Source organism: Scleropages formosus, chromosome 16 (genome assembly GCF_900964775.1).
Source record: "Scleropages formosus chromosome 16, fSclFor1.1, whole genome shotgun sequence".
Taxonomy (NCBI): Eukaryota; Metazoa; Chordata; class Actinopteri; order Osteoglossiformes; family Osteoglossidae; genus Scleropages; species Scleropages formosus.
This window is the reverse complement of record NC_041821.1, coordinates 6031342-6044491: the sequence shown is the minus strand read 5'-3', so window position 1 is coordinate 6044491 and position 13150 is coordinate 6031342. Positions and strand designations below refer to the sequence as shown.

At 39.8% G+C, this 13150-nt stretch overlaps 1 protein-coding gene across 1 annotated transcript; it reads right to left on the bottom strand.

The window, feature by feature from the left end:
- Positions 1–875: 875 nt before the first annotated feature.
- On the bottom strand, positions 876–11794 carry LOC108925528 (E3 ISG15--protein ligase Herc6-like). The gene is made up of 23 exons (XM_029259286.1): positions 11515–11794; positions 10242–10395; positions 9340–9428; positions 8927–9154; positions 8655–8746; positions 8443–8570; positions 8176–8327; positions 7770–7825; positions 7432–7532; positions 7095–7160; positions 6887–6989; positions 6600–6780; positions 6184–6335; positions 5120–5251; positions 4649–4747; positions 4262–4429; positions 3968–4108; positions 3567–3733; positions 2386–2449; positions 2032–2102; positions 1690–1873; positions 1493–1595; positions 876–1272 (listed from the first exon to the last, which is right to left on the bottom strand). Exons 1-23 carry the CDS (start codon positions 11759–11761, stop codon positions 1061–1063), a joined length of 3090 nt encoding a protein of 1029 aa, XP_029115119.1. The 5' UTR covers positions 11762–11794; the 3' UTR covers positions 876–1060.
- Between the last annotated feature and the right edge of the window lie 1356 nt (positions 11795–13150).

Sequence of the window (13150 nt, the reverse complement as noted above, 5' to 3'; positions counted from 1 at the left end):
GTAACACTGAGCTGTTTCTGAATGTTATTTTAATGTGCTTTAATGCAATGACAGTAGTGAGACAGTTTTTTCATAATTTGTATAAAGGGATTTTATACGTGGGGGGCACGGGGCGCGGTGGTTTGGACCGGGTCCTCCTCTCCGGGGGGTCTGGGGTTCGAGTCCCGCTTGGGGTGCCTTGCGATGGACTGGCATCCTGTCCTGGATGTGTCCCCTCCCCCTGGCTCCCCGCGACCCCGCATGGTACAAGCGGTTTCAGACGATGTGTTTGTGGATTTTTTAATGTTTTTTTAAGCATAAGTATGCTGTTATTCTTACCAGAATGACATTTTATTTCATGTGTTTTAATGTGTGAGATTTCATATAATATCTGAAGTGGTTGTGTGAGTATGTTTTCTTCAGTAAAATGATATTTGGCATGATTTCTGTTTTTATATTTATTTTCACAATGTGTTTCTGATGTATATTTGATATTTATTAATACTTTTTTGTAATACAACACCACATATTTAGTACTTGTTTTTACTTCACAAAGCAAATTTTTTTTTTTAAATTGCACAATTTATTAAAACAAAATAATTTACTATATTAATAAGAAAATAAATTTACACACACATGTGGCATGAAAGCCTTAATATCTTTAGGTCTCCAAACCTGGGACCTATTTATGAGAATTACACTATTTAAATTTTATCTTACATTTACATTTTACATTTATTCATTTAGCTAACACTTTTCTCCAAAGCAACTTACAATGTTAAGGTCAGAATTATTACATGCCCACAATTACTTACCCATTTATACAGCTGGGTGATTTCACTGAAGTAATTCAGGGTCAGTACCATGCTCAAGGGATCTTAAGATCACTTCTTGTTATGTGCAAAAGAATGACTCACAAAAATAATCATGTGCTCCAATAATGCTACACAGCATACATGCATGTTTGCTCCATAAATCACTAATTTGCTGTCTACTGAACCAGGGCACACGGAAAGCCTCTATTGGGGAACAGTGCCCCAATAGGACAGGGTTGACACCATGCAATTATCAGAGTGGGTCCTCAATCCTTCCAGAAGCCTCTGTTGTGGCTGATGGCCTCAGTAAGCTTGGCTTTGAAAAGCTCCTTGCTTCGGTAAACGGGCAGATGAAGAATGGTATGACAGGTAATGGCCTCTGGATAGTGCTGCTTGGTGAATGTAGGAAGGGATACCACCCTCATCTTTATGTGGTCCATCCCCAGAACTGGGACTCGAGCACTCCCTGTCACAAACACTAAAAACACAGAGACTTTAAGTACTTTTCACACCAGGCAGAGTGGTGGAAACAGTCATTTATCACAGCTGGTATCAGTTAGAACCATATCCCAGGACTTGTCCTACTGTTGAGGTCTACTGTTGTATTCTTGAGGCTATGCTGAACCTGTGTTCCACAACCTTTGGATTCTTCATGTCAACAGTAAGTAAATAATTGACAGACTAACTGCTAAACTTACAGAGAAAAGCCTTTTTCTGATCTTCTGTCAGGTCATTAAACACCTCCCAGAATCTGATGATGTTGGGATGTCTTTGGTGGTATTTCCCTTCATATGTTGTGTTCTAGAATGAACAGAAAGCTGCACATCTTAGAACATCATTAAAACACCCAATTTTACATGATACTGAGAGAAAGATAGGCACGTTAGTGTTTCACCTGTCTCAGTCTGTCCCAGTCATAGTCCTCGTTCCCCATCATGACTTCCATCAGCTCTTTTGGCTGGAAGAGCTTCACCGAGACCATGTCACACACAGTGAAAAAGCCTTTTCTGAACTCTTCAAAGAGTTTCTCCGCAGACTTGTTCAGAACGTAATCCACATAGACATTGACAAAGTCGTGCCTTTGGGAAAACGGTTTGAATTACAGTCCATTCCACTGATGCACTTTGTCCACACACAGCAGGTATGTACAAAGTTAGGGTAGTTGAAAAACGTTTTTAAAGTACCTATACATGTGCTATCATTAAAAACAAACCAGTGTGGCTGTAATTACACTCACTTGTTATTACTTGTGACAAGTTTTCCTTTTTCATCAGGGTCAAGTTCCACTTCTACATCATTCCAAACAACCTGATATGACAAATAGAGAGACATTTTACACTTTGCCTTACAGATGAAGTGTCAGCAACTTGGTGAAAGAAACAAGTAAAAGAAGTTCTGTTTTATAAAAATTAAATGTAAATACATGACATTTCTAAATTAGAGTGACAAAATTACATTGACAAAATTTAATGCAAATCCATCAGAAGTCATAAATTCCAAGTAGATCAGAAAGCTGGGTGAATAATTACAGCACTGATTTATTTGCATATCCAGAATCAACTGGAATCAACAGCAGACACAAGACACCTACAGAGTAGCACATATCCATGTTTTCAACGTCATCATCGCTGTAGTCCAGAAGGTACTGCAAGCTCCTTGAAACAGTCATATGCACATTAGCTATGCAGCATCACTGAATTCTCATTCAGAATGAAAATGAATACAGCACATTCATTTAATGAGCAAACTTCAGTTTCATTTTCAGTACGCTTATAGGAGTTGTCATAAATAATGACTTGTTGCACAAAAATCTTTAAAATGTAGTGCAGCAAAGCACTCAGTTTGTATTCCATTATACAGTGACCTGTTTTACATATTTGCTGACATCATTTAATATAAATACAGCTGCAGAGGGCAACACAGCACATGTAGCAAGCATTCTATTGCATTTTGGCCATAATAAAATCTTAGTTTACTGTTTCTTGGGCAAATACCAAAACCTATATGACTGAAGGCCCAGCCTTCCTAGTGTGGGAAAACCCTGGAAAATTCCTCTGGGTTGAAGCCTTCATCTGCTTAATTAAGGTACAGCAGCCCTATAAACACTGAAAACTGTGCCAGAGAACATCCGAGTTAACGCCCTGTGTGGCGCTGAATGAATCCTTGCCTCTGTGTTGTGTATCTCTTTGTTCTAGATATGGATCAGAATATCACCTTTTCTTTAGTGCCTTAGTGTCCTTCTCCTCCTCCAAGGGATTTATGACTGACCCAAGAAGAGATGGGTCATGTACTTGTTTTTAGATTTTGGATGGAAATCTAACCACATGATCACCAGTTAGATTTCCATCTGAAATCTAACTGGTGATCATGCAGTGTACATGAGGTTTTAATTGGCATAAATGCTGGTCCTCTTTGGATGGCATAGGGAACCACTCTGTGACTTCCTATCACCGGTGGTTAAATTGTTGCTTAATTGGTGCGTGATTGGCTGCTTAACTTAATTAGTTACAAGACAGATTTTGCTTTCTTCCACACTAGAAAGGACATTGCTACAGTACTAATGTGAATATAATCTCCTGTACATGAATACTTACATATGAGGATTAGTAAAAGTAGCATGAACTGTAAAGCATTAGCACAACTATACAGCATCATTCTATAAAAAGTGTAAATTGAAGCACACAGTTACAACAAAGATATAATGAGGAGTGTTGAGTGAATATATTCACACTTCACAAACAGCCACACTCCCACATACTCCCACACACTCACTTTCCAACCACAGGGCTGAGCTCTTTCAGGTCCTCCAGCGTGGGCTTTAAGTTGAGCAGCTTCTTGAACAGGGCCAAGGGGAACGGCAGGTACACCATGGTGTTATTGTACAAAGCGAGTCCACATAGGACCCCAAAGAGGAAGTACTTCTTCCTGGACATCTTGCGCTGTAGACAAACAAAATTGAGAAAAGACTTAGTCCAAAATTTTAGGCTATATGCTGTCAATCTAAGTTGTGGTGGATTGGATTGCTGTAAAAACCAACACCTGATGGCAGTTCTAGTGAACTCCTAGTGTTGTTCGATTAGTACAATAAACTACCGTGACCCTGCAACTCCTGAAACTAATAAATGTTTTTGAAAAGCAACAGAGATTATGGAACTTAAAGCTAGAGCAGTTACCTTGACAGGGAACCAAAGCAAAGTTCCCGAATCATTCTGCATGAACATGTCAAAGTCGGGCGCAAACAGGCACTCAAAGATGTGGAGGAAAAAATCTTTTTTGTTCACAAACGGCTGCTCAAAGTCCCCGATAAAGCGAACCTGAGAATACATACAGATTTTTTTTAATCTTGCAAAAATAACTTCAAAGGATTAGTCTTTAGTGTGATTATACTCGTACACATAATATATACTGTATGTTTCTACTTGGAATTAGAAAAATGGAAAAGACAAGGAAAAGAAAATATTTTTTACCACAAGATCCTTTGCAAAATTTTCAGGTTCAGCACTTTTCAGTTGTCTGAAGGTATCCTTCACCAGTTCAGAACGTCTCACACAGAGTTGGAACGCTGGATCAGTTAAGGGCTCCACACCATTCATCAGCCAAAACATTTGCGCCTGATAGTTACTCCGGTACATCAACTGTAATTTAATAGTAGTAGGGAGATTCAGTTAAAAAAAGCACAGCATCACCCATGTGGAGGACCTTCTTTCACTTCACAAAACAATAGTGAACTTTATAAACTGTATAATCAACCAATTTAACTGGGACTTTAGAGAATATTAGTACAGTTTCTTGCTATTAACAGAGCTGGATTCAATACAAAAAACAATGGGGATTAAACACCAAGTAAGGTTTACCTTTGGTATGTTCATCACATAGTTAAAAACATGTAGTTTACTCTGCAAATCCAGTGTGAAGGGAAAACGGCAAAAAATGACAGGAGTTTTCTCTGTATCCTAAAGATGATTAAAAACAATACACCATAAAGCTTGCATGAAAGTGATGCTTCTTCATTTATTTTACAAAACGTGGTAAAAGTGATGTTATATGGACACCACATACAGCCATGCAGTTCTTGCTTTTCTCTGAAATTTTCAGGCTCAAATTTTTTGTGAAACTCATTGTTTCTTTCACATCAATTTCACAATGAAATACAATGCTATAAAACTCTTGACCACCTTCCTTAAATGATATTCATAATGAAAATGCACTTTTTTTCTCCCACAAAACTCAAAAAAAACCTGAAAAGGTTACGACGCTGTAAGCGATAACGGTAGTCCCATGTTTGTATTTTATTTTTCACCTAGTGTTTCAATTGTGTCTTTTACCTCAGTTTGTTTCAGGTCATACCAAAGTCCTGCATCCTCCAAAAGAAAGTCAGAAGAACAAACATCCTCAATGTAGAATGCGTCGGCAGGCACTGCATCTGCAGCTCTTTCCCTTATCTGTGAAACAGAGCTCTTTTGGAAACAAGATGCCTCATGTTAAATCAGTTTAAATCCATACACCTAGAGAACCCCAGGAGTTGTAGTGGTTAAAGCATTTGCAAAAAGCAGGCTAAATAGCACTGTATAAGGCTACTAAGGAGCATCACCTCCATTCCTTTATAAAACATGCAGTAGTAGGACTAGAAAGTGCAGTCAGACCCTTAGACATGCCAATTTGGGCTACAAGAATTTGACTTGAGAAGGTGTTTAATTTACTACCCCTACGTTGGCTTATGAGGAATTTATTCACATTACAAAGACCAAATTTCATTAGTCTTTGTTTTCTAGTTTCACCTTTAATGGCTTTAATGTCACGGCCCCTATTTAGACTATGCGAACAATGTCTGCTTATTTGCTGAGTGTGAATTCACTTGCATTGTTTTCATTGAGTTCTTTTTTTGTTTCTCTTCCGTTTCATTTTATCTGGCTGAATTAATATATAAACATTGATGATCTTACAGAAGTTGATTTTTTTTTGTCACCTGTGTGTGGTGTGTGGGCTCATAACACTACATAGAGTTCATTGGAAGTCGCTTTGGAGAAAAGCGTCTGCTAAATAAATAAATGTAAATGTAATTGTAAATGTAAACTAATGGCAATTACATCTTTCATTTATGAAAATTTATTTTACAAAGTGAGGCGGAGTAGTAAGGGGGTGCGGTGGCGCAGTGGGTTGGACCGGATCCTACTCTCCAATGGGTCTGGGGTTCAAGTCCCACTTGGGGTGCCTTGCGACGGACTGGCGTCCCATCCTGGGTGTGTCCCCTCCCCCTCCGGCCTTACGTCCTGTGTTGCCGGGTAGGCTCCGGTTCCCCGCGACCCCGTATGGGACAAGCGGTTCAGAAAATGTGTGTGTGAGGTGGAGTAGTAACAACGGATTAGCTAAGTGATGTGCGGAAACTTACTTCGTACAGATGCTTTAAAACTCCAAGTACTTCTTTTGCCGGCGTGTTCAATGTGTTCAGCAATCCACTCCTCAGAATGTAGGAAAGAGCTTGTTTCCACATGTGGATGTGCTTTATCACTATGTCCAGCTTCAGTAAGGACCACTGTTCCTCTGTGAAACATAGCAAATTCGAAGAGCAAATATTAGTAGTGTTAGGATTTTGTGAAATTGCAGTTCCTCAGGCTGTCTGACTTCTCTGCTTCCAGATGTTCAGCTAAACTGGACTTTTTTTATGGATTTTTAAAAACAGTAGAAACTCCCGGCTGGAGCGATGGACATAGCCTTCGAATTGCCAAAAAAATAAAAAGCCAAAAGAAGGCTGTATATTTTTCACTTGGAAAAGCCAGTTATGTTGATGTTGCCATTACTACTCACTAAGATGTTTCATTGAGGAATCAGGCAGTTGAAGAATGGCTCTGGCAAGTGGTAGGACAAGTTTAACAATGTTCTGGTCTTCATGGAACAAGTGGCACTCAGGTAATACCAGGAAGATGTCCACTGATATCATGGTTTGGGAGGCCAAGAAAACGCTTTTCACCAGGGACTGAACAGAAATCTACACAGAACAAAAGTGTTTTGGTGATTAGAAAAACTTCAGTTTTTTACGATCATGTTGGCATATAACATTACAGGTCTCGCAGAAACAATGTTGTAAGGTGAACCTGCTGGTTGAGCCACGGTATCTCTTGAAGCTGTTGAAAAATCTGCCTGGCAGCATTCAGGTCGACGCGAACGGGGTCTGGATTTTCATCAGACGTTGATTCACTGGTAACAGGAGACACATGAAAAGAAATAAAAAAGCAATTCCTTTTTTCTCTTTTGTACTAAAAATCTATTATATAAAGTTTATAATAAGAGAAATAAGCTTACCTAGCACTACACCTCATAAAACTAGCCACAAGACTTGAACTTGATGAAAAGATCAGGGCAACTTCCCTAGGGTACATCAAGACACCAAAATCATTTAGGTTGTCATAAAACAATGTTAAAGATAATGAAAAATTTAAGGAAATTTTACCAAAACTTTTTTTTAAAATCAGAGCTGACCAAATACTAATCCCTTCTATTGAGCAATCTGATTTATTCATTTTTATGAGTTATAGTTCAGTGTTGTACAATTAAATTGATGTCACTACAATCAATACAAATATTAATAAAAACTTTGAATATCATGTGAAAGCGAAATGCAATGTTAATTAAACCGAACCTCTTAATTTCTTCAATATCTTCATTATTAGGATCCAGCGTAATCCATGTTTGTAGTTTTTCTTTATCAATTTTGCATATTTTTGCCTTTTCTCTAACAGTCTAGAAAACAAAGCATTTTCATGTAGTTTAACATGACAGATTAGTGATGTATAGAAACAATCTGCATTCAACAAACTTTTAGCATAACAGACATACTGTACAAAAATTAGAAATACACAGTAGAAATAGCCTACTGCATCACTTAATGCTACATTTTCACTGATAAATTTCTAACATATTGTGATGTAGGTAACACTAGCAAATTCATGCAACTTTGAAGCAAATGTAAAACATTACCTCAGCTGGTACGGAGTAAATGAAATTTGTATTCCACCCTGATGATATTTTCATTCCTAGGTAAATAAAAAAGCAATTTTTTTTTATCATCCAATATCATGTAACTTGTGAGATCTTCAGCAGCTGAAGGTAAAAATTTGTATATTTCTGTATTATCACCACAAACTGCAGTCGTACACAATGGAAAGTGAATCAGGGAACACCCGTGGCACTGGCTGAAGCGTTTTGGTGACCTACTCGTTGTTCAAAATGGTAAATCCTCACACATCGATGCGCATATGTGAAGCTATGGGTAAACTTCAACAAGGTTCATATGAATGCCAGCTTCATGAATTCATATTTCATGTATGTTGTGCACCATCTGATGAGGGGTCAGGCAGAACCTTCTGTAAACTGGGTCCTGTACCAGAGTGTCCAGCTGCACCTTCATGTCTCCATGTGGCCCGCACCGGGGATGGCACCAGACGCCCGTCCGTGTCACCGTTACCCAGCTGTCCCTTCAGCCCACTGCCAAAGGCCAGGAGGAGTCCAGAGGACATGAGGACCAGCGTGTGGTGGCTGTGGAACAGGTTGGGGCAAACAAGAATCATTTACAGGTACCATGTTATTGAACATTACAGGGACTTGCTGTGATCTGAAGAGGTGTGGGAGGTGGTCTGGGTGCTCTGACTACCTGCCACATGCAATCTGTGCTGCTTGCCCTTCTAAACTTTCCACCCTCCTGGGCCTCAGTTCATTCGCAGTGGAGTTGTGTCCAAGCTGCCCGTAGCTTCCCTCCCCAAAGGTGAACACACTGCCGTCCTGCAGACCACAGCAAAGCGAGGAGATCAACTCTGATGCTCATGTGAAAGCCAACAGTCCTCTACTCCAGCAGTAGCCCCTTACCTGAGTGAGAACCGCAGTGTGGGCCTCTCCACAGCTTATGGAGGAAATGCTGAGCTCTCTCAGAGCGGGCACCACACACACGTTGAACCTGCCTGTCAATGACAAGACGACCAGCTTCTTTCTTAAGACGGAACTCAGAAGCAGCTATGGAAGCAGCTGTCTCAGCTGTGTTCTTTATGATCTTATGGTGGATTTAATCCAAGATTAAGACGGAAAGTGAAATTTTGATGTGCTCTGTTAGCAGGACACCGCAAAGTCTCCAAGAAGAGCACCTTTCTCGTCCACTCTGTTGAGGCCCAACTGTCCGGAACCGTTGGCTCCGCAGCAGTAGACCAGCCCAGAGAGGCCGAGGACCAGGCTGTGCTCCCCTCCTGCACAAATCTGCGTCACCGGCACTCCGGTGAGAGACTGGATCCGAGAGGGAATGGCCAGAGTGGAGACCTCCTTGGGGTGGCCTAGCTGTCCAAATCTATTCACACCCCAGGAGTACACATCACCCCCTGCGGGATCCAAAGAGATTAACAGGTGGTTTGCCTATGTGTGATCCGTCTGATAATGTACATTTACATTTACTCGTTTTGCAGATGCCGTTCTCCAAAGTGATGTACAAAGCGGACTAAACAAGAATGAACTTGATAACACATGAAGAGTTTACATGCGATAAAAGACGATACTGAAGCCTTACCTACAGTGAGGGCCAAGGAGTGCTGATTTCCACATGCAACTTGAACTATTGGTATTGGCATACATTGCAGACGGGGTGTGGAAACCTCTCTGAAAAACATAGCATGGACATCAGTTTCATAATGCTACCGATTTTCTAGATCAGGGTTCTCTGGCTATTTTGTCTGAGGGCCAGATTATGTAATATAAAATATAGGGAGGGCCAGACATTTTTAGAGTAATTCCCAGTTCTCACAACCTACCTGTGAACAAAAGAAAAACACTAAATAAAAAAAAAACATTATATATTACATTGTGTATCAAACGAGCTGGTTGGACTGTCATTTACTTGATATGTTGATTTTTGTTAAACTTATATTTATATTTATAATTTCTTATAATCATTTTCATTTTAAGAGGACAAAACATACCCAGAGGAACACAGATTACATGACAAAATGACCCTGTTGCAGTTAATTCTTTTTCTTTATTTCTCATTTATCTAGTTAACGGAAGGTACACATCTAAAAACCAGTGCTCCGTTTGTCTTCTAAAGACTAAAATACACTGAATTACTTCCTCTGCTTCCAAATAATATCTTTAATTACTGATTGAAATACAACATTTTGTTGACATTTCACATATTCTGTGTCCTGAATATTTGACACAGAGTAAACATCTCTTGCTGAGATTATTAATCATTATTATTCACATTTTTAATTGGAGTAAAGTCACACTGACATCTTATGTGTATTCCAATAGCCCTGGTCCATTCTGGATCTGGATCACTTCTAAAACTGCCAAATCATGAGAATCCACCTTTTTGTAAACGAAGTCTGTGTGTGTGTGTGTGTGTGTGTGTGTGTGTGTGTGTGTGTGTGTGTGTGTCTGTGTGTGTGTGTGTGTGTGTGTACGGTTAGATACCTTGGCTTGGTGATGTGGTTCTCAGTGTTTCCAATTCCCAGCTGTCCTTCGCTGCTCCGCCCCCAGGCGAACACCTGTCCTGACTCACAGAGAGCCAGGCAATGTTCCTGCCCACAGGCCACGCCCACAACACCACCCAGGCCCTTCACCACAGCTGGAGGAAGCAGTTTTAACAGTAATTTCATACTTCACACATTGTTCTGTATATATATGACGTGCTGACATACAGTATAAACGGATAACAACTAAGTAACACATTCATGCACTGATAACGTTAAATCACAAGTCATTTGACTAAATCTGGTAACACCATACCAGTAGTGAAATTCTGGTTTTGTTTTTAGTTTCAGTATGAAAGCATAAAGCCTACTGTTTGACAACATAGTAAGAGCTCAAGAAGATTTTCACCTTAGAGCAAAAGTGTGACAGAATAGAAAAATGTTAAGATACATCACTATGTCCGATGGATATTATAAGAATATATATTAATATGTGTTCTTTGTAGAGTACTGCAGCAATAATACTACATATGACAGGTAACATTCTTCTACATACTGTATATACTATATACTATATATGACAGTTAATGGCACAGGGTAAACATCTCTTATAGAGTTTTTTTAATCATTATTATTTACATTTTTAATTGGAGTGAAGTCACACTGACATCTTACGCATATTCCAAATGCCTTGGTCCATTCTGGATCTAAATAAATGTAATGTAATGTAATGTTCTTTTTTATTATACACGATATGACAGTTGATGTTCTTCTACTATGTACATATACTACTGTATATATTACAGGTAATTTTCTTCTGTTGACGGGCAATGTTCTTGTATAACTTTAATAGAAACTGAAAAAGCGAGTAAGTAAATAAATTCCAGCGAGACACAGCAGCTGAGCGGATGAACCACCTCGGCTGACTTTCGTTGTTCTTGATTTGAGGCAGGAAACGAAACCGAAACAAAAGTACAGCTGAGATGCTTCGCTATGTAACAGGACTACACGATGACGGCAAACACTTTTGTTAAAAAAATAAAAATAAAAAAATAACAGAAAAACAGAAAAATATAACTGTGACCCCAATGAGACAATATTTAATCCCTAATTTACACCCGCAGCGCTATAACCAACTGCGTAACGCCAACGGTGCAAAAAATTAACTGCATGATTCGTTATCTTTGCATGTATTTATATTCACTAGACGCTTTTTCCTCCGAAGCCAATAAATATTCTCTGACTATTTAATTAGGTCATCATTATTATATTACCGGGTGCTGTCCTGTCCTTGTCCTTCCTTCTTCCCAGCTGTCCCGCCGAATTCCATCCGCACGTCCACACTTTCCCGTCCGCGTCCAGGACCACGGTGTGCTCTTGCCCGCAGGCCACCTGCTGGAGCACCTGCGCGGGGCCGAGACTGAGAGCCGCTGCTCGGGGTTCCAGCAGCAGCGCACCTCCGTCGTCGCCCTGCAGGTGCTGCGCGAGCTGCCCGCGCGCGCCCTCACCCCAGCTGTACATCGCCACCGTGACTGACTGATGCAGAGCGATGCGCGCGCGCGCCTCAGTGGAAGAAAGCCGCGCGACACCGATCAATCGCATTCCATTCGGACCATTAAACGTACCGGTGGGGCGGTGCAAGAAACTAAACAAAGTGAAAGTGAAACTTCAGTATTTGTCAATGCTCGTAATTCCACGTGCAGAATAAATTGTCTTGTTGTCATGTGGAACAGTTCAAAACTGTTGTAATGCTTTTTATTAATTTTTTTTTTTTACTAAACGAACAATTCAAGAACTCACAATAGAAGAACATTAACACAGAACAACCAAACCTAGCCAGGGGGAAGTATACAAATAAGTAAATGAAAATAAGTGAACAAAACAGTAATAAAGTACAAGTCACTCCAATGACCATGTATATTACATCAAAACCTTAAAAATATTACAGTAATTGTCATGGTTTCCACACGAGCGGAGGTGCTGGACCCAATCGCGATGCACAGGGTGGTTTCTTTCAGGGGAATCCGAGGACGTGGTCAAAAGAACTGGCAAGGGGTCACCGAGGCGCAGATGTAGTACCGAGGAGAATCCGAAGACGTAATCTGAGAGACAAGCTGTAGGTCAAAAGATACAGAGGAGACGAAGAGAAGAATAAAGAAGGATGGGAATAGAATTGAAGGACGAAGGATGAAGGATGAAGGATGGGAGAGAGCTGATGCCAACGCTGAGGACAGGTACGCTGAACTAAGGTTTCACGTCGTATTGCGCTTTGAGCTCCCTTTAATCTGCATGTCTCGTGATCTACCACAGGTGCTCCCAACTGAGTGGAGTTGGAGTTCGTGACAGTAATTTACCATCTTAATGGCCTTCTTCTTATTATACTAAAAGTCTTTATAAACTGTTTACATCTTTTAAGTAAAACAGAAAAGCTAGGTATTTTGTTGGTAAATTCTACCTTGTGTACATGATATTTGGCTAAGATCACTGTTAAATTGATAATACATAGCCTGTTTCTCAATGCTTCTATCAAAATGTAAGAATCCAAAGAGAACAGATTCATAAACCAAAGTAAAATGCTTATATAGTTTATCGATAATGAATTTAGAGACATCTCTTCATAGATTTTGGGTGTAATAGCAATTCCAGAAAAGGTGGGGCACAGTCTCTGGATGCATGGGACAAAACAATTTACTATGCCATCACTGAATTTTTTTCAAAAAATACTTTACATGGTAGAATCTAATCTTAAAAGAGATTTCCTTAACCTTCTTTGTTAAAAAGTATTTGAGTCAGCAGCCACACTTTCTCCCACAGGAAATTGTTAACAAAGGTACTCCAATAAGCAGTGACATCAAGTAAGGTGGCAACCTCATCCTGAAAGAGTGAATAGCTGTTATTATTTATGAAGGA